At 46.7% G+C, this 22,007-nt stretch overlaps 1 protein-coding gene across 11 annotated transcripts; it reads right to left on the bottom strand.

Moving 5' to 3' along the window:
* Positions 1-954: 954 nt before the first annotated feature.
* On the bottom strand, positions 955-20,238 carry PPCDC (phosphopantothenoylcysteine decarboxylase). Of its 11 annotated transcripts, none has more exons than XR_011904848.1 (9): positions 20,166-20,236; positions 19,569-19,682; positions 16,782-16,928; positions 10,552-10,647; positions 8,164-8,292; positions 6,000-6,168; positions 4,969-5,063; positions 2,285-2,481; positions 1,023-1,662 (listed from the first exon to the last, which is right to left on the bottom strand). XR_011904848.1 is itself a non-coding variant. In XM_072345484.1 (8 exons), the coding sequence occupies exons 3-7, from the start codon at positions 16,914-16,916 to the stop codon at positions 4,969-4,971; spliced, it is 624 nt and encodes a 207-aa protein (XP_072201585.1). In that variant the 5' UTR covers positions 16,917-16,928; positions 19,574-19,682; positions 20,166-20,238; the 3' UTR covers positions 1,070-1,662. The 11 variants fall into 11 exon arrangements, 8 of the variants coding, with proteins under 8 accessions (XP_072201587.1, XP_072201586.1, XP_072201589.1 ...); XR_011904847.1 differs by having other exon boundaries at positions 1,073-1,662; positions 19,574-19,682; XR_011904849.1 differs by lacking the exon at positions 4,969-5,063 and having other exon boundaries at positions 1,070-1,662; positions 19,574-19,682.
* Positions 20,239-22,007: the final 1,769 nt, after the last annotated feature.

The raw sequence follows: 22,007 nt of genomic DNA, 5'->3' as shown, positions 1-22,007 counted from the left end.
CACTGCGGGGTTTGTTGCATTGCCAAACCACAGGCAAGGAGGGAGGATAAACAACCTGAACGACAGGAGATAACACGGCAGAGCCCACGAGGTCCAGTTGCAACTACAACATGTGCTTCTTTGTAACGAGGAGAAACATTTGTTACAAAACTCAAGGAAATACAAGAGGCATCTCTTGCACTGCCTTCAAGAAGCTTAAAGGAAAATCCAGCCCAGGGTGGAGAGCTTTCGCCATCCTAATATTAGGATGCCATCCTAATATTAGTTTGCACATGAATGGTGCAAACTAGCACAGCCATAGGGAGCTTTAAACACAAAGCTGATGACCACCATAACACCACTACTGTCAGCCAGCAGCTCTGCTCACACCAGGCTCCTTCTGCCCTATTCCTAGAAGCTCAGAACCCCCAGCTCTCCATCAGTGGAAGAGCCAAAGTGGGAAAGTTTCAGAGGTTTTTATGTGTGTGGAATAGATAAGGAAAGCAAACATACCCTGATAACCTCTTACCTTGTAAGAGTAGCCTGAAGGTTGTCCTCACAGGCAAGATGTTCTGTACCACAGGCCTTACATTTGGCTGGATTTAGTTATAAATACTGAGTCAGCAGTGCTCTGCTGCGGCCATCTGCTCAGCAGTCCTACCTTGGTCCCATTCACTGCAGGGACGGGCTCACATTTCCAATGGAAGGCTGTGCTGGGGGAGCCCTGGCTACCCTGGTCCATGGGGTCACACGGATTTCCCAATTTCTTCAGGCCAGGTGGTTAATTTTCAAGCTGGAAAGCACTGTTGTAGGCAAAGTTTGACTCTACTCCCTTTGAAAACACCCACCAGGCCTTGCACCAGGGCCAGTCTGTCTGCTTCCTGATTAGAACAGACAGGCAGGTGACATTTTGCTTCACAGTTCGTATCTGCTTACCGATCCAACCAACAGACACAAAGGGACAAAGCCTAATTTGAGGATCAGATAGCTTCTCTCAGTCAGTTTTTTCCATCTCTGATAAAAAAAAACAGCACACGATCACAACGATTTAGCAATTGATGTTAGGCACAAACACTCCCAAAAGGCAATTCCCGGGGGGCAGAATTAAAAGCTCTCTTTTTATTAGGCTCTCCGAGGGAGAACGCTTTTTGGACAGTGACTCCTGCTGGAAAGGAGAAGGCAGCACAGCTAAGGACAACACTGGAGAGCAAAGGAGGTCCTCACACCCACGTTATTATTGCCCGGACAGCAAGCACAGCACTCCAGCTCCCCTTGGGGCAATGCTGGGCCAGAGACACAAGGGCAATTCCTCCTGCTGCCTTCTCAGAAGAGATCACACGTGAAACAAACAGGGCTGGAGGAACGTTACTCCCTCTCCACGAGGTACCACAATTTTCCCACAAGAAAGAAACGTGGTCTTGGCTTAGGTTTCTAAAAGTCTGCAGTGCTGTACCACATTTCAGTTTGGTACCAGCTGGAACACAACCGTTTCACTCCTTCGGTTGAGGAGCATGCTGTAGGACACATGCCGTCTCGACTCAGTTTCCTGTTGGTTTTATCTTTGAATCGTCAGGAAGGCAATTCTCATGGCAGGCAATCAGCTCTGTGTTGGCAAGCCCCGCTCTTCAACGACCCTTCTCACGCTTTCCACTATGGTCCACACTTCTGCCATGGCTCCACAACCTGCAGGGCAAGACCAAAGGCTCATGGTGAAGGCCATAGAGAACAAGGCACGTGGTTTTCCTCCATCCCACCCCTTCTCTCCTTCACGTTCAGCCATGCTGCAGTAAAGTAGAAGCCCCAAAGCCCTGCAAGGCCAGGGAAAAAAGCTTGCAAAGTGTCCCCATGTTTTCTCATGATTCAACTGTTGGGGCAAAAGGATCTGCTTGGTCTAGCTGGTTGGGCAGGGATTTTGTGGCATGGTTGGATGCCATCAAGGGAGGAGCGTTCACGCTAACTTAGCTTGGCTCACAACTCACAAGTCTAAGCAGGAGCACAAGCTCCTCAGACAGTCAATGGAGAGAGGCAGGAAACCTCAAAAGGCAACTCATATGACCTTAATAAGTACCTCATGTTCTGAATCATCTCCAAGGATGTCTGTGTCTAACCCTTGCACAGGGAGCTGGTATCTCAGCTCACACTGCCCTGGGGGGTAAGTGTGCACAAGTGACCAAAACAAAGTGCGTGGGTAACAAAATACCCCACTGCATCTCCTTCCTCCAGCACAAACAGCACGTTAGGTATTATTTTGAAATAACCCTTGACTATTAAAAATAACAAAACAAAACTAAACTTGACTTCATACCATTCCAATGACTCCACAGTTAGGCCCACATTAGAGAGAAAGCTGCTCTGGATTTGCACCAGCTTGATTCTTGGGAGTAATTCTTGGAGAAGACTGTGTGCTAAGCAGAACAAAATGTAAAAGCTTTTCCTTTTGGGCTGGTTAGTTTCCAGATGAACATCTAATCTACGCTTTGCTCCGAAACGCTTTTTTTAAACCTAGAATGAAAACTTCAAGGTCAGAGAGCACTAAATCATCTTGTCCAACCTCACGCATGCACAGAAATCAGTCCACTCACTCCTGATACCTCCCCACCAGCATCTGTCTCCATTAGAAGATTCAAAAGATGGTAATCTCTACTGGTCTTTTGTTTTGCTGGCTAATTGCTGTAATTATTTAAAACACGTGCCCTATTTGTCTTTAGAAATCAGTTCTGGGAGGTTTTGTTTTCTTCTTTTTCTTCTGATTCACTTCCACAGCTGGGTTAGTGAGTGCACAGACTAATAGTGAAACCAGCAGGTTCCAAAGGACAGTTACAACTTGAAGAATGAGATGGAAGAGAAAAGACCATATTGTACAGCAGAGGGGTGCGCCCTGGGGGCAGATCACAGCACTGAATCGCACAGGACCTTCAGCTTTCCGGTACAGATGAGACACCTGAGCCTTGCCTGGGACAGGAGGTATAACTGGATGCAACAGTGAGGAGTTGGGATGAAGTGCAATGCTTTTGGAAAGACAAGAAAACTGAGAGCGAGGATCTCCACTCCACCATTTTCAGGCCTATAAACCCTAAGAGGTTTGAAGCACCCCACAGACAAGATGCAGGCAGATGTGGGTGGCTCTCGCCTCCTGTTCTGAGAGGAGCTGCATTTGATGCCTTCTGCTAAACAAAAGAAATTCCCCAAATGCACCCTCACGCTTGGCAGAACGACACCCTTCAAGAGCACTTCCAACGCCTGCCTTCATCCTACACAACCCACCTTCTCAACATCTTTGGCAATTCACAGCACACATTGTGCCTATGGGTAAAAATTCTTCCACTGTGCCAGGATCCAGAAATTCAGCCAAGGATGAAGAAAATACCAGCAGTTTGGAAGTGTTTTGCAACAATAAATTGCTGCAGGCCTGCATGTGGTATGGCACCTCTCACAGCTCTCCTTATATGGATGGATACTACCAAAGCCAGCAACCCTTAGGTTACATTTAACTATCCAATCAAGGAAACATTTTAATTGGCAACTAGATTGAATTTTTTAACTCTTTTTTAGCTGGACCCCACATCTAAAAACACCTGAAGCGTCTGACGCATGGACTCAGATGTGAACAATCCAGATTCCCATTCACAAGTTTCCCTTTTTTAGCTTTCCCACCCACCCTTACAACTTTCCCATCCACATTTACATGCCATGTATCGTACAAACACTCCATAACTCTGCATGTGGGTGCCTATCCAGAGCCATGAGCCTTTCCTTTTGCTTCTTCTAGAGGCGTCCTTGCTTATCCTGCTCCACAGCTGCTGCTCTGAACAGTTTCTCATGTATTCCCACAAATACCCACTTAGGACGGAAGAAACGTGGTTGTAATACAGAAACATGATGGCAGCCACTTCAGGTGTCATCAGTTACATGAGTGGTAGGACATGAACCTCTTTCAACAGCAAGTTAAACCACAATGTCAGCAAACAAAACTGGTGCAAACCGAATCTTCGGCACCAGATGTGAGCTTTGCTATCTGGCCATTGGAAGCCAGGCAAACCCTTTTGTGGATAAAACCCACAAACCAGAAATTAGTGTGTAAAAAAGAGGCTTTGGGGGGAAAGGCCTGAAAAATAAAAACACCAAAAAAAACAAGAGGAAGATGGGAAAAAAAAGTCACTGGGGAAGACAAACTTGTGTTTTTAGTGACTGGAGTGCATGACTGCTCTGCCATAAGCTTCCTACCTGCTGCCAGGAAAACCCTGGCATGTGCCAGCAGGAAAACCTTGCTGCAAATTGACTCACAAGTACAAGCAAAGCCGAGTCAGATGTGGCTACTCCTGCCTCAGCTGTCCATACCATCCTTCTCCTACAAGCTTCTTTGGGAGTTCCTTCTCACTACAGGAACATCTGAACTACATGCAAAGCAGCTCCCAAATGACTGTAGTTGTAATGAGGTTACTCCTGATCAGGACTGGTTTGGCTTTGCCATTCTGAGCTGCAAACCGCAGCAATGGACACGCTGCTTCTCATGTGGCCCTGCATCACTACCATGAGGGCAGCAACTCCAAGGAACAGCAGGGCAGAGCAGCAGAACACAGAAAGCATGTTCAGCATCCAGCTCAAAGCCATCTGCACCACTGAGTCAACACACACGGCCCTTCTGCATCTCAGATCCCCATCTGCCAAAGAGGGACAACACTGCAGCTCTGCTTCAGGTGTGTGGACCTGTGTGAATAAGCTCATCACTCAGAGCCTGCTACAGGACTAGAGGTCCTATGCAAGTACAAAAAGAGATAAAGGAAAAGCTCCAAGGGACAAAGAAACTATGCCAGATGGCCTTTCCACTCCTGCCAAAATGTCTGCACAGAATGACCTCTTTTGGGCGTTTTCCCTTAACATTATTACAAGCACACAGGAAATTTGATGTAATCAGGTCTAAAACCCCAGCGGAAACATAATTGTCCAGTACAGTTACAGCTGATGCCTGAATTACTTGACTACACTTACCTAAACTGTAAATATTTCTAAGTCGTCATCTCCAGAAAAACATTCTCTAAAAGCACTGCATCTACCCAAGAATTCAGATGCTAAGAAAGCCAGCCCTGGAATTTAACCACAAAGAACATGTTAGCATCCAGTCTTCATGACAGACATTCATCGAAGTAGCTGACTGAGTGGTTAAGATCCCGCTGTTGCTGGGTTATCAGATGAAAGAACGAGTGCATTACTGTGCAGGCAATAACACTACTGCTATTATGGCTAGAATTGGGTAACGTTTTACAGACAAATTGTCCACAAAAGACTAAATTAAAGAAGTGAATCCATTCATCCAAACTGCTGATATAAAAAAAACCTTCTTGAAACCTCCCAAAAATCAAAACACATTCATTTGAACCAATTCCTAGAATACAAAGGAGACATTTTCACTTGGCGCTCTAAGTCTGAAAGTCGAGCTTGACAAGTTTTCCTACCCCCTTCTCTCACTTCACAGACAAGGCTGATGTCAGAACTCCAAATCAAAATGAGACTGTGAAGCTGATCTAGCTGAAAAGTAACCCAGGCAACAAAGAACAACAAATGGTAAATGTATGTCCAGTTACACCCTCAGCCACATCTGCAAAGTGCTAATCCTCTATGTCTGCTCTAAGGGATAAGATATTATCCCCACGTCAGAGATGAGGAACTGAGGCATGATGGAAACAGCCCACAGTCTCAGCAGAGGGCATGGCTGGGACACCAGAATCCCAGGCTGATAATGCTCACCGCAGAGCCTCGCTTCTCTTTGATCTGATCTCTTTGAGGATTCAGAGTATTTCTTTTAAGTATCAGGCCTATCTACCAGCTTGCTTTGAACAAGGGTAATAGGTGTTAGCTAGCACAGACATGTTGTTTGTACAAACCTTGGCCATGAGCACCTGCTCACTGCAGTCTAACAGTCTAACAGGAAGGTCACAGAGCAGAAGAGCAAGGCACCTCCCTTCAGGGTAAAAGGAGCACTGGGGCAGGAAAACAGTCAGAAGACATGCAACAGGACTGACCTTCATCTCCACACACTAGTTTCTTCACCACACAGGGGATCTCTGTGTAGCCAAAGCCTTTCAGCTGCTCCACCTGCTGAGCCGTGATGGGATGCTCCCACATGGCCGTGTTCATAGCCGGGCAGAACAGCAGGGGTTTGTGCAGGTCCCAAGCACGGATGACGCAAGTCTGCAAAAGAAGCCAAGAGGTTCAGCTTTGAGGCACATTCTTTTTCACCATCCCTTTGCTCGCTTTGCTGCACAGAAGCACTTTCCCACTCCAGGTATCAAGAGACAGCCAAAACATCCATCACTGCAGCTGGACTAGCCCGTAAGCAAATCCACAGGGCTGCTACTAATGCATGCTGCATTCCAGCAAACCTCCTCTCTGACAGGCAAGAAGGATGAGAGAGGCTACAAAAAGAACAGATTCCATCCTACTCCAGATCAGGGCCAAGCAAACAGCCCAATTGCTGGACAAAATCAAGCTGGAACACAACGTGTGCAGGCAGCCCGTGTGGGAGACCAAGAGAGTAGTTGAGGGGTGGCCACAGATTGTATCAGCTAAAGAGAAATCCCCAGGCAGCAATTCAGATAAGCCAGCTGTAGAGCTAAACACAAAAAGCTGGCAAGTGAATCTTCTTAAACAACACGCCAACTGGATCCACAACTGCTGACAAGGGAAGCACTCCTGTTTCCAGCATACAGAGGATAACAGGAACACAGCTGGGCTGCTGCAGCAGATGCTGGTAGATTACAAACCACCTAGGAGCTCCTGCATGCTACAGAGGATCATATCTAATTCCTCAATAAACACAGCTTCCAGATAAGCTAGTATCACCTCATCTCCTTAAAAAGAACAATGGTGATTGCTGTTAAACAGTGCAATGCCTGTCACCTAGACCTGACAGCATCTAAGCCATGCAAAGGGAGTCTCCCGGTACCTTGCACCAGTCCCTGGTGCTGGAGCCATGCTCACTTCAGAATACTTCAGAGAATTCTGCCCATCCTTTTTTATGCCCCATGATTTGAACCCTTCCCGGCACAGAGGAACCTGTTCCAACTTGCTAACCAGCACCTCCAGCACTTCCCTCCACAAAGCTAACCAAGATGACTGGCAGGAATTTGTGAAGCCATGTGTCCCTAACGCCCTTCCCGAACTCTTCTTCTGTTGGCTGCATTACAGATGGGGTTCAGAAGGACAAGACACTGCTTGTCCCCATCACAGCACTTTCTTACTTCTCTGTATCTCCAGAGGACTGCTTGTACGATTCAGTGCTGCAGCTCTGGATGCACTTTGCTCATCTGTAGGCACTCTTTTCTTACTTGGACAGCTAAGCTGACCAAGCAGGGCTCCCCAGCCAGGTCTGACGTACTGCCCTCCATTCCCAATTCTAGCCTCTTTGTATTACTCAAGGGCAACACAGCATTTGCATTTTTACAGCTTTCTGGCAGATCTTTTGGGCAGTTGATACTCATGACCTTTCCTGGTGAAGGCTCAGTGGATGGACGCAAAGGACTTAAGTTCCACTGAAGTTCCCCATCACTGAACTGAGACACACGCTCTCCTTACAAACACTCTCTGTTCAGTCTCTGACACAGAGCATTTCTAATATCAGAGAAAAAAAAAAATCCCCAAAACATGCCCAAACAAGCAAAAAAACCCCATAGTTGAAAGTGTAAGGTAAGTAAGTGTGCACACGTTTGAATTTGTGCTATGCAGTTAGGTGAGGGAGGAGGTGAGGTAGCAGGAAGTAAACAGTTTTTATCTGATCTCACAGGTGTCTTTCCAGATTGCATCTAAAAAACGCAGAGAGGAACTCAAAAGTGAGTGTGAGCGTGTGCATGTGTGTGTGTGTATGCGTGATAGAGAGAGGATGGAGGTAGAAAGAGGGAAATGACACCCAACAGAAAAAGCAGGAAAGGCACAAAATAGGAACTGTGAGATAATGGAAGAGACAGAGAGTGCCCAGGAATGGAAAAGGATATAGGTACAGGAAGGGAAGTTGGAAAAGGAGCAGAGGAACCATATTGGCAGGAGAAATACAAGCAGCTGAAGTGGCAGCAGAACATGCAAATCGTGATGCTGCTGAAGCACAAGAGTTTCCTTGACAGAAAGGTCAGACTGGTGCTGGGAGGGGAGAGAATGCAGGGACTGCCCTAAGGCAGAGTTGCAGTTACTCACCAGCAGGTTGTCACAGATACCGTTTGCCAGCTTTGCCAGTGTGTTTGCATCAAGAGGGGCCACCAGCATGAGGTCAGCCCACCGCCGGAGCTCAATGTGCAGGACTGGGTCAGAACGGCCCTTCCACAGCTGTAGGTGAGACAGGACACAGATTGGCAAACTCCCACAACAAGTACTGTGAACAACAGGCAATTCAACAACATCACTGTAGTAACTACAATGTAAAACTTCATTATTTTCACACCAACCAAGACCTGACAGCGTGATGGAATCAGAGACTGCAGCCACAGAGCTCACCTTTCTGACTCCCAGCCTCCTCCAGTGAAGGCCACACGGAAGGAGCATTTAGAATGCTGCCTATGTGCTCAATGCTCTACAAGCAGGTATCCTTTCCCACAAAGACAATTCATACATCCAACTTCAATCTGCAGGAACGAGCTTTCTCCATCCACATCATCCTGAGGAAGCTGAGGCTTCCCAAACATCCATCCATTAAAGCCCCATCCATGTACAGTACATCTGAGAAGGGAAATCCACGACATTGGATCAGTCAACCAAAACCAGACAGGACCACACCAGTGCAAACATTTCCCGAGCACGCCTACAGCAACTACAGGATACTCTGCTGGGTTCTTTTTGGGAGGGACTGGGCACTTCCTTCCTCTCTTAGCTCTAGGCACACATTTGTATTTTTCAGAAGAGCTCAGAGTTGCTCAAGGGGGTCCCAGGCTCTTCTTAAGAGCACAGTTAACTGGGATAACATCAAGGGAAGCAGCAAACAGTACCAGGCACTTAAGCCCCAGAGGACATGCAACCACAGGCCAGCAAGATGCGCATCAGGGCCACAAACTATTCCTTCTCTGAGTCACGGGAAACCACAACAGAAACACAGCATCCGGAAATCTGGTGCTCCTCAATACCTTTCCCAGCTCCTCCACTCACTTCTATTTTCTTTGTGACAAGTCTTTCTAGAAAATTTCCTTTCAGAATAAAATACCTCACAAACAGGCTGGTCACGCTTATTTGCTGCCCTTCTGTCAAGAATGGCACGCTTTATAGCTACGTGTCTTCTTCCCAGCGTGCCAACAGACCACAAAGCCTGAGCTGCACCTCTTCTATCACCCCACAAACAGCTCTGCCTGAAGCTGCAGCACCACGGGACCCAAGAAATCTTCAGCAGTCTTCTAAGATCAGCAGAGGCTTTCTGGTCAAGAAGATATTTTACAGGATCTAGAGATATCCAGAGTCTGAATACCTGAGCAATCCCTCACTGGAAGGGAAATGTGCACTGAGAGCCTCGGCTCATGCTGATGATTGTATAAGAAAAGCAGGAAAGGTGCCACAGGCCACTGCTGAATCCTGCAGTGTGTCCATCCATAACTCATCTGAGGGGAAAACTGATAAAAAAGGTCAAGCTGATTGCAAATTGCCTGGTAAATTCAAGGGATGAACGACTGGTCTCTTCTGCGTATGTGCACCAGTGCCTCTTGAGCTAAATATACTGCTTCCATCAGGAAAACATCTTGTACATCCACCCCTTTATCACTCTCGTGCAAGGCAGCTCCAGGTACTGGTCTTTGCCCACTCCCCCACGCTGGGGTGGCCCTGCCAAAACAAAGCTCACCAAACAGACCCAGATGTATTACAGACCAGCTTTGTTTTTCACCCAGGGTGCAGGCGGATTATGAAAATACAGAGCAAGAAGCTGCAAAACACAAACAGCTTGGGTAGTTTTGTGATCGTCAGCGGTGCCTACAGATTGAGAATAGTCAGCGACAAGGAGAATCAAGCTGTTGCCTTCCTGATAAGTATGAGTCACAGCAACCACTTAACACCTTCACCACAACTTCACAGTGGCTTTCTTGACATTTCCTGATACTCCTCTCAGAGCTGAGGGTGGCTGCTAAGCCCAGGCTGGTGAGGGACCACCTGTAGCCACACTGCGTGCTGCAAAGCAGGTGGTAGAAAACCTTCTGCTCCAGTCACAGCAGCAGCACTTAGCATGGGCAGGCCAGCGTTCTCTGAAAGCCATGCTCCAAAGCACACAGTGCTACAACAAAGAAAGCAACCTTAGCCAAGAATCTAGAGTTAATTACAAAGACGAATGCCCCTAGTGGGGCTGCTCCAAAAGTAATGCCTCCTATTTTATTCTGCTGCCATCAGAAGTGGATGTTAGTGGCACAGCAGTTGAGGTTGAGCCGTCCCACCAATATTCCACTACATTTTGCAGCCATGTGACAGATGGCAGCAGAGGGGTGCTCTGACCAAATGTCATCTGAGATGGAAGTGAGTGTGAAGCAGCGAATACGTGTATGCATGAGCACATGATGGAACTACTAGCAGGACTAGAAAGAAGCCCTTGCAGACACCTGAGGAAGAACAACTCACCTGCCATTCATCTTCATCACTGTAGAGGGTGACGGGAATTTCCTGGGGGTTGTAGAAATGCTTTGCTCTCTCAGTAGTCACCACCTTCACTTCAAGCTAATCAGAAAGCAAAGAGAGAATGTCCTGGATTCAGCTGGGACAGCAGTGCTTTGTTTTTTCCCTTCATAGTGGCTGGTGTGACGCTGTGTTTTGGCTTTAGGAGAAAACCAATGCTGATAACACAGCAATGTTTAAGTTGTTGCTGCACAGTACTGCACAGAGCCAAAGATCTTTCAGTTTCTCATCTTCTCATACTGCCCTGCCACTGATGGGGGCTGAGAGGGCACAGGGAGCTGGGAGGAGACAGAACCAGGACAGCTGATCTAAAATGGCCCAAGGAATATTCCACATCATGTAACATCATACAAAAAAATACACAAAAAACGAAACAAAAGCGGCCATTGCTTGGCAGGTGGTGAGCAATTCCTTGTGCATCACTTGTTCCGTATCTTTCTCTTTCTGTCTTAGTAAACAGCCTTTATCTCAACCCACAAGTTCTACTTTGGTTTTTCTGTTGTTTTCTTTTTTTTCCCCATTTCTTCCCCCCAATCCTACTGGGAGGAGAGTAAGTGAATGACTACGGTGCTGAACTACATGACAGGTTAAACCACATCAGAGAAAGACCAACAGTTATGGCTTGCAGAAATCCTGTAAAGCTGGGTAGATGAGGAGGGCTTGAGTAGTGAAGACTTGGAAAGATATGCAGACATTCCCCTCCTGTGTGCATGTGCCTAACCACACCTATTCAGAGCTGAAAGGTCAGGCCACTGCAAGTGTTCACAGGAGCTGACGACTCATTTCATTGCCACCCTAACGCAGGCACGTGATTAGTCACCATCTGCTAAACTCGTTCAGATGGTCAGTTCACGGCAGGGACAGCAAAAAGGACAGAGAAGGTCAAGAAGGGAGATGCAGCTCTGCATAGAACTTCAAAGGCACAGCAAGAAGCAGCAAACCACAGCTCTGGGAGAGATGCCCTTTAATCACGAAAGGGAGTAGCAGGGCATCTCACCTTAGAGGATTCCCTTAGCCACAGCACAAAGGGCTGCCGAGGGGGGGCGTGCCAGCACGGCACTTGCAGGATCGCTCTTCCCACACTCAGAGCCAAGAGGAAGTGCAGCGCTCAGCGACCACAAGTCCTGCCAAGGGAGAAGCTGGGAGCTGGGGCTCAGCACCACCAGCTCAAGGCAAGCCCATCCCTGCAGAACGAGGATCCAGAAGAAGCAGAGGCTCAAAGCTCCTCTTGTTGCCTTGGGCATTTTTGGAACAGCAGGATTTTAGTTTATCTCTGCCTACCCGTACCTGTTGTGAAAGATATACAGCCCTGTATATCAGCATACCAAAGAATAAGAATCATTTTCTCATCTTCATTTTTGCCCTTCAATTCTTCCCTCCACCCCCCTCCCTAGATGTCACAGGCACCTCCTGATGACAAAAGTTGGTTTCTATATAGCCAGATTAGTAAACCAGTGGCCTGCACAAACGAGAAGGAGATCAGGTAAGAAGTACATAAGGGCTCTCTCTGAAATCTTAGCTGAACCTGCTGTCTAACCGAAAGCCATCTGAACCTTCATCTATACGGTATAACATGAGGAAGTCCAATCACGTCCCTTGGGCATTTGGCATGAACAGTTATGAGGTGCTAAGGTGCCCTGTAACAGGAGTTCCTTTTACTTCTTCCTGTAGTAACCTTAGCAACTGGGAAATATGGCATTTACCCTGCTTTCTACATGTCTCATGATATCTGCCCAAAGCTGTACCTCTGACAAATGTATTCTTCAGCCAGTTCCTTACCCAGCAAGTAATACACCTGTCCAGGGCACAGGCTGCCAGCTTCTCCAGGACAACACCGTGGGAAAATGTCAAAGGCTTTGCTAAAGTCTAGGCAGACTATGCCAACAGCCTGTCCCTTATCCATCAGGCAGGTCACCCAGTTACAGGAGATTAGGTTGGTCAAGCAGGACCTGCCTTTCATGAACCCACACTGGCTGGGCCTGATCCTCTGGTTGTCCTGCACAAGCCGTGTGATCTCACTCAAGATTCCATAGCCTTTCCTGGCACCGAGGTCAGGTTGACAGGCCTGTAGTTCCCCAGGTCCTCCTTACAACGCTTCTTGTAGATGTGAGTCATGCTGGCAAGCCTCCAACCCTCTGGGACTTCTCCAGTTGACTAAGCACATTATAGATAGTGGACAGTTGTGGGAATACAAGAAAAATTGTTCAGAGCAGCAGCTGTGGAGCAGGATAAACAGCATGAGAACCAAGGACACCTCTAGAAGAGAAAAAGCTTGTGGCTCTGATTGGATAAGCACCTGCATGCAGGGTTACGGAGTGTTTGTAGAATACATGGCATGAAAAGGTGGATGGGAAGGTTGTAAGGGTGGGTGGGAAAGCTAAAAAAGGAAAGTTGTGAATGGGTGTAGGTGATGGGAGTACTTGTAATAAACAGTCTGGATCATTCACATCAGAGTCCGTGCATCAGACACTGCAGAAAGTGGCTTAGTAATGACCTCTGCCAGCTCCCCCAGCATTCTTGGCTGCATCCCATATGGTTGCATGGACTTGTGACAGGTGGAACAGAAGGTCTCTCACTGCTTCCACCTGAATTATGGGAGGTTTATTCTGCTCCTCATTCCAGACTTCCAGGTCAGAGGGTAGAGTGTCTTGAGGATAACTCATCTGACAGATGTAAAGAAAGCACTGAGAACCTCAGCCTTTTTCTTATCCTCAGTGGTATCACGTGCAGCAGGATCAGCCACAAAGCAGAGCCAGAATCAGACTTGTTCTGCATGTGCTGATCACAGGTAGATGCGCATCAGACCACCGATGATAAAGTAAATAAGTAAACAAAGCATTTCCTTATTATCATCCACTTTTGCTCACTGTCTCCTCCGATAGTTCTCTGTGCAACCCACGATGCGGTTCTGTTAGCCAGACAGAGAGATAGGGAGAAACCAGCCTCAGCAACACCTTCCTCCCACTGCGGCCTGAGTTACGACACTAACAGAGCCCTCAGCATGCATGCTCTTGCTTGAACAAACAGCTGAAAACCTCCAACCTCCAAACAGCTATCTTCAACAGCAGCGGTTGAAGTGACAAAACGTGTTAACCTATCTCCCCAGTACCATCTATTCTACCGTCAGGATACTCCTAAGAACAGAGCAGTGTTGATTATCTGCACCTTACATGACTAGAACAGCAGCTTGGAGCAATGAAAAGAAAACACAACAGGCACAGCATACCATTGGTTTGGGCAACTTTTCCCATTTCCTGAAGCAAAACAGCTGCATGTAATACCAGTATTTAGTACTATTTGTTTGCCTTTTTGATGTTTCTAGATGTCTGCTCCTTTTTCAAGTAGGCCTAGCCTGAAATCACAACTCTATTTCTAGTGCTTGCAAGTGTGAAGATCATATAGCAAGCAACCATGTTCTTTCTGTATTAATCTCACCTTGAAGTAAGCTGTTTGGAGCCAAGCAGCAACACCCACAAAGGTGCTAACACTGCTCTCTGCCATCCTTTGAGCTTCAATGAGATATTAACCTTGCAGTCTGTAAGATATTATTTATTTATTGAGCAATGTGTAGCTTAAAGTGGCTTGTCTGCTCTCTGGAATTGTACCAGGAAGCCAGATCTGCACTAAAAGCTCTCACCAGTAATATCTGTTAGTGGGATTCTTATTTCACAGTTAGCCGTAGAAACATAAGGATCTTTAGGTGACACAACTGCATCTGTATTATGCTGAATTTTGTGTCTTGCTGCTTCAATTACGGCAGTACTTAAACATTTCTAACCTAGACCAGAAATAGCTGGTTAAAGGGGACACAATCAAAATCCAACCTTTTTTTTGTTTGTTTAAGATATTTTCATAAGCATCTCTGGTCTGAAGGAAAAATAAAACAACATTCTTTAAAGTCTGGGAATAGGGAACAGCTGGCTATTGAGTACTGCATCCAATCCACCACAACCAACAGCATATCAGAGGAATGTTCAAAGACTGAGTGGTGGTGACTCCAGCACTCCTCCAGGAAAGCTGCTCTAGCAGTTTCATTATTCTCTCTGGTGAAGGTTTTCTGCTGGGGTGGGCTCCTGGATCCCTTGTTGTCAGTGAGCGTTTCAAGTCTCTCCAGCTATGCTGGAAACAGATCGGTGCTCTCAAGATCACTTTAGCCTACATAGTTTTTCCTTCTATTTACTTGGCACGCCCTCTGTTTGACTGCAGATATCTCTCTGCTTAAACAGTAAAATCTCTTTAGCCACACAGACAAATTCCTTTACTGGAGACAATTTAGACTAGCTAGAGTCTTTGCTAACAACTACTGCAGAAGAGAATGAGCATCTCCTACTGCTGAATGGCATCCATGAGCTGACATAGAGGCTATCTGGCAGGAGTGCAGCGAAACCTTATGACATGACTCAAACTGACAAGGCCAGATGACATCCGGGAGCTTCAAGAACAATAGGTCTCACCCAGAGAAAAGTTTGCCATTTCCTTTCTTTATGACTAACTGACACACTGTCAATGTGATTTTTTTGGGGGTTAGTTTTCCTGCCAGGCCATTCAAAAGTACCAGGACTCCAACTGAGGTAATGTGTGTGTCTGGCACAACTACAGGAGTTACCCAGGTGCCCTGACAAGGCACTATGTGCTATCTCCCCACAACAACGTGTGCAAGAGGAATAACCTGAAAAGCATAAATTGATGTTGTAATAAATTCCCAGGTCTTCAGAGACCTTAAACAAAAGGCAGTAAGATGAAGTCATGACAGTTATCACCCTCAAGGACATGTTAAAGTTTAATGAGTGCAAAAATCACACCACTGAGTTGTTCACTGAGGGTCATTTAAGCAGAAACATCAATTTTACACTAAGCGCTCCATTCTCAAACCTCTGACTACATCGCCTCTGCTATGAGTCCCCCTCTGCTTCTGTCCTGCTTCCACAACAGCTTCTCTAAGTTCTGTTCCTCCAGTTGACACAACAGGCCCATGCAGGTTAAGCTCAATGCAGCAGTTATGCTCGCAGGTAGAAAAAAAATCACATCACAAGTGAATAAACAAATTCAGTACCAGAAGCTCCTGAACAGTTTGGATACTGAACTTGCACTTCCTTGTGCAACATAAGCCTAAAACCAGTGGCCATAAGGCCTGCACCACACATAACAGAATGCAGAATTTAGGTCTGGCCATCAGCAGCTTTAAATCATGCATCAGACTCACCTGAGGAACTATACTGGATCATTTTCCCATCACTTGGGATGAAGGTTGTCCTGAGCACCAAGAGTACCAAGGTACTAAGGGACTGTATCTCTTCTGATTCTATTTTTAATGGTCTTACAGCTCTGAGGTAAAGCCTCCCAAACCATCCAAAAGCTATTCATTCAATATGCTTGCCAATACATTGGGATATCTAAGCGCACATTCTCGCTCCTGTTACTCTTTAATTCCATTGCTCCAAACCAGATGCTTCAGCTCTTAAAAGATTAAGGTCTCCTTATTTATTTATGGGGTTTTTTTTGCAACTTTATTCTGCAGCAAAAGTTACCACACTTCCCTCCCTGATTCTAGTCACTAGTGGCCTCTGCTGGACATCTCTGTTACTTCAAACAACAAAAGAGTTTATAAAACAGATCGGTGTATGTGTCTGCTTTTCTTAATCTTCTATTGTGGTTTTTTGTTTGTTTGCTTGGTTCTTTGTTTGTTTTCACAAGGCTCGGTTGCTTTTTGTTGGTCAGACAAGTGTACATCTTTGTAAAGACAAGACCCCACCTGTTGAACGTTGGAAGGTTCCAAGCTTCAGAAAGCATTCACCTACATGTCTATGAGCCAGATCTGGCAAGGATGGATATACTCCACAGTAAAACAAATAAACAAGAATGTATTAAATCATTTTGCAGAAAATTAAGCAAGCTGAGCTGAACTACTTTCATAATGCACAATCTAAAACATCTGCCTGGGAAAGCACCCAGAAAAGTTACTGCCCTTTCAACTTGATTTCAAGCTAAATCAGGTACAGAGAAGTAAGAAACAATAGGAAACAATGTTGATTTTTAAAAGCTGGAGGAAGCCGTCCCCTATTTTCAAATTAAAAGGCTCAATGGCAGAGGAAATTCTTCATTTCAGCAGAAGCCAGCTAGACTCTGCTAGAAATGAGAAACAGGGTAATGCCAACTTTACTGATGGACCAACTCACCCCAGGGATTTCCAGCAATCCAGAGATGAGGAGAGGCAGTTTCAGGGCAGCCACACTCCCAGTCACACCCACCAGGACATGGAATTTTTCCCGTGGCACAGATGAATTTGTTTCTGCCAGTGTGAAGGGCTCCATGGTCCAACCAACCTCCACAAACACAGAGAAATAAAGCAATTTTTAGTAATGAGAAACACAGCAGAGCTCCAACAACATACACCCAAAAGCACAGGACTAAGCCTGGACTTTGGAGCAACTCAGTCTGACACTGAACATTCAGACCCTGACCCACAAAGCTTTTAAGCATCAGCACACCTTGAAGCACGGGAATAGCCAACTCCTCCCATTTCCTTCAAGCACAATTTCCATTAGGATGCTGGTAAACAGAATGCTACAAACTACACAGGCTCAGTTTTGGGAGCCGTTAGCTTGACAAAGAAACAGAGAGGCATTCTCACACGTTGGAAATGGGATGGAATTAACAATAACTGTACCTTTCACACTGACTAAAGGCAAGACATGCAGTAGAGCAGTGCTCCCTCTACACTCTGGTTAACAGTAAGTGCAGGGAGACATTTCAGTAAGTGAAAATTTGGGGCTTCTCAGGCAAGCATTATCGGATGCCCTATCCACTATATCACTGCGTATTTACAGCAGCACTAAGGATTAATCTTTCAGAAGCAAGAAAAAAAGATCAAAACAGTGAATGAGACACAGAACAAAACAGCCACCAAATAAAAACACCCTGTCAGGAATGTGAAGGACAGAACTGCTCACCCAGCAGTGCCAGACAAAGGTACCAATAGGCTGAAGTGGCTGCTTTTGAGGGTGCATGGCAAGCAGTGATGATTCATGATGGCCTTTGGTCACTCCTGAGCCACCACCATGCTGACAAATTGCCAATGATAAATCAGCCAGCATTATTCTGGCTAAAAACACACATCCTGCCCAGAAAAGACGTGGATGCTCCATACATGGAGGTGTTTGAGATCGGGCTGGACAGAACCCAGGTTGAATGGATCCAGTGCCTGATTTAGTGGCTGGCAACCCTGCCCACAGCAGCAACACTGGAACTAGATGATCTTTGAGGCCCATTCTAACCAAGCCATTCTATGAACCTATGACTTCTCTATATCATCAATGCAAACATCTCTGTTTAAGAAGTCTCAGAACTGGCAAATAAATTCATTTATTGAAAATACCTGAGAACTATACTATAATGATGATGTTACACAGAGATTTAGTGAAGTTAACTTCCTTGTCATTCACAGGAAGTTACCTGGAGATATTTTGGGAAGAATGGAGGAAGGACGAGACATCTACACCGTGAGAGTTAGATTGTGTTTTTGCAGTAGAAACTTCCAATACTGAAGTATAGGCCTTTACTGAACTTAGAACCTTCTTACAAAACTGCTGCATAGGTTAAAATGGCTGCATAGGTTGCTTTTCACAAGAAGGATGCTGAGCAGCAGGATAGAACAGAGGCTAGGACGTCCTGACCAGGGTAAGAAATAATCCAAAGGGTTTGAGCAAAGCCCACAGTGATCAAACACGAACAATATGAACTTCTGCAAAAGAATACACCAGTTCATTGGAAAGGGGAAAGCTGCTAAATAGATGTAAATGTATAATTAAATTTATGCTTGTTAGCACAACATAATAGGCATCATAAATCAGGAAATGGGGCTTAGTAACCTTTAGATGTTCCCTGATATGGGTTTCTTCTTTCTTAAACGTGGCTTTTGTAAGTAGTGAGAGATAAGGCAAAAAAACAGAGGAGGGTAAGGAAGGCCTGGCATAAGATAAAACAGGTATGACAGCTTCAGGAAATACTGCCCTCCTGTATGCATAGAGAAGTACAAAATGATCTTAGAAAAAATAATAGGTTGATGAAAGACCTGATATAGAAAAATGGATTAGCAAATGAATTGTGTAGATTGTGAGTCTGGAGTACCCAGCCAATAGCAGAACAGGAGAGCAATTACCTGCAATGGGAGAAAAGTATATAATGGTGTTTCACTGATTCGGTGCATGTTTTCTCCCTGGCCACAAAACAGCCACCAAGTGAAAACACCTCCTCAGGAATGTGAAGGACAAAACTGCTCACCCAGCAATGCCAGACAAAGGTACCAATAGGCTGAGGTGGCTGCTTTTGAGGGTGCATGGCAAGCAGTGATGATTCATGATGGCCTTTGGTCACTCCTGAGCCACCACCATGCTGACAAATTGCCAATCATAAATCATCCAGCATTATTCTGGCTAAAAACACACATCCTGCCCAGAGAAGACGTGGATGCTCCATACAGGGAGGTGTTTGAGATTGGGCTGGACAGAGCCCAGGTTGAATGGATCCAGTGCCTGATTTAGTGGCTGGCAACCCTGCCCACAGCAGCAGCGCTGGAACTGGATGATCTTTAAGGCCCATTCCAACCAAGACATTCTATGAACCTATGACTTCTCTACATCATCAATGCAAACATCTCTGTTTAAGAAGTCTCAGAACTGGCAAATAAATTCATTTCTTGAAAACAGCTGGAAACTGTAGTTCAGTGACAGCATTACACTGGTATTCAATGAAGTTAACTTCCTTGTTACTCATACTAAGTTACTTGGAAGTATTTTGGGAAGAATGGAGGAAGGAAGTGACATTTACATTGCCTTTGTTTTAGGTACCAGCTTGGTAGCCAGATTGCATCTAGAGAATCAACCCTTTGGCCATTTCCTGAGGTCATACAGAACTGACTTTGAGATCCTTCACAGAGCAACTGCAGGAGTTACACAGAGCCTGACCTCACCACACTGAGATTGACGAGCACAAAGATCCTTGCTGACTGCTTCCACCCTCAGCTGCAGCACAGCAGGAGCCACGGATCCTTCCTCCACGTTGTGCTCAGTCCTCTGTGGCTGTAAAAAGAAAACCAGGAAGGTCAGGAGCGTGACCTCAGCTTGAGCTTCCAGCACTGTTTAGCACTAGTAAAGGGAACACAGCATGCATCATGCTAGGCATTTCAGTGCAACAGCAATACATGCTTGCCAATCAAAAATAAAGCCGTCCCATACTGCTTGGAGATGAAACCTCTTCCTTTACAATTACTACACAATTAATTAACCAGAACATCTCCCCCATCGATTTGGGGAAATAAGATAGAACAGGCATGCTGCAGAGAGGACTATAAGCAACAGAAGGATCGCCCCTTCCTCTTACCGAACCACAGTTCTGGGGAACGAACCCAAGAATCACCTCAAAAGCAAGCGGCTCCCGGGCCTCCTTAACTATTTTATCAGATCCACAACTGTGAGAAACGCCTCAAAAAGGCCTCTGAGGTAGCGAACGGAACGGAGGAGTCTAGCAGGCAAACGAAAGAGGGTTACATGGATGCGAGATACCTGGGATCGGCCCCGCGGCCTTGCTGCGGCCTAGCGACAAGCCGGTCTCCACACAGGTCACGCGTCGCCTAGCAACGGGGACAGACAGCGGAAGGCGAAGGGCACGCTGGGAAATAGAGTCCACCACTGCCACGCGGGGTGACTGCGCATGCGCGCTGCTGACGGCGGACGGAGGGGGTGCTGAGGCCCAGCCTGGTCTTGTGGGCCTGCCCGGAAGTGGAATGGACGCCAGCAAACCCTATGGCGGCTCACCCCAACCCGCCCCAACCACGGCCAGGCGGAGGTTCGCACCATACGGCCGTATCCTTACGCCCGCGTCCCTCCCGCCCACAGAGCAAGGAGGCCAAGCGCCATCCGCTCAGTGCCCGCAGGGATCCCGGCTCCGTGCGGTGTATGGGGCACACCGGGTGCAAACAAGAGGCAGAGGAGCAAGCAGGGAGCACAGCGGGTGCTCCTAAGGGGCAGGTGCAGCCCTCCTGCATTCCCATGTGTGGCTGGGGAAGGAGACAGCGAGGGGCTCGACCCCATCTCATGGCTGCTGATGGGACACTATGGCTGCGGGCAGTGAGCGGGGTCCTGCCCAGCCCAGTGTTCGGGTGGTGAGCATCATCTGGCACAGAGGACACAGCAGAGAGCAGGGTTAGGTGCTGAAGCAATGTCTGTTAGTTACAGCTGGTTACAGTTATCGTTTATGCGGCTTAAATAGAAGGTGAAGTCACTTGGTTCATCATTTTGCAGACACGGATGACAGAGCACGTGATTTGGCAGAGATTTAGGCTAGCTAGAAATGAATCGCACAATATTGAAACCTGATTAAGTACATAATAGGCTCGGCAGAGGATGACTTTTCTCCTTACAGTTTTACATATATATACACACACACACACGTACACGCAGACAGGCGTTTCATCATTAGCTGCATTTTAGTCTTGTCAAGAGACAACTGCCTACTGCCAAACGGCTGCAGTGATATCCTTAGCAAGGAAACTATTCTTGGTGTGCTTGGCTGGAAGAAAGTAAACCCAAGTTTGGTGTAATTCCCACGGGCAAGTTTCACATCTCGGTGTTGCTGCACAGCTGCCAGCCATCTTTGCTTTGACACCTGTGGGGCAGGTGGGACAGGAGCAGAGAGGCTATGTTCCCCCTTTGGGCTGCTTTTCTATGACTTAGAGGGGGGAGGAAAAATGGCCTGTTTAAAGTGCATGTAGAGTCTGAAAAGCATCTCTGAGAAGGAGCTTTCCCTCCTCCTGCCCCACGTTGCCCCTCTGCTCCTGTTTACAAATGGAGCTCTGTTGCCTTCTACTAACCTGCAAGAGCCTTGCTGGAAGCCCAGTCTCCCCAAACGGGGTAAGATTTTGAGGCTGGTGGACCAGGAGATCTCAGCCTTGCACAGGAGCCCAATGGAGCTATGCAGCTAGGTTTCTCCACACTTTATAGGAGCGGGAGCAAGAAGGAATTGCTCCCCCCAGCCCAGAGCTTCCACAAGGAGCTGCAAGTTAGCATGTGCCCCAGCAACCAACAGGGACACATCTCAGGCTCGCTGTTTCCAGAATCAGTGGGGCTAATTACTCAAGACTTGACCAAGAATAGGTCCTGCAAGAAATACTCCGCCGGTTTTACAGTTTCAAAACAGAAGCCTTTAGAAAACAGGGATGCAAAGTCACCACCCTAAGGGGGAAAACCTGTCCTCACTTCCCAACACACACACAGCGTTGCCACAGCTCTCATCCACAGCCACGCCAAAATAACACTGCAAAATGTAAACTACCCATTTACAACATCACGCACTGAGAGAAGGTGGAGATCCTGAGCCAGGGGCTGGGTTAGGAATCTCTTGGCTTC

Source organism: Excalfactoria chinensis, chromosome 10, assembly GCF_039878825.1.
Source record: "Excalfactoria chinensis isolate bCotChi1 chromosome 10, bCotChi1.hap2, whole genome shotgun sequence".
Taxonomy (NCBI): domain Eukaryota; kingdom Metazoa; phylum Chordata; class Aves; order Galliformes; family Phasianidae; genus Excalfactoria; species Excalfactoria chinensis.
This window is presented reverse-complemented; position numbering and strand designations above follow the sequence as displayed.

Coding starts and splice junctions, on each gene's coding strand:
- PPCDC (XM_072345483.1), bottom strand. CDS start 16,916: ATGGAGCCCTTCACACTGGCAGAAACAAATTCATCTGTGCCACGGGAA. Junction 8,293..10,551: donor GTGATGAAGATGAATGGCAG/GTGAGTTGTTCT, acceptor TCTCACCTACAG/CTGTGGAAGGGCCGTTCTGA. Junction 6,169..8,163: donor GTATCTGTGACAACCTGCTG/GTGAGTAACTGC, acceptor CTTCTTTTGCAG/ACTTGCGTCATCCGTGCTTG.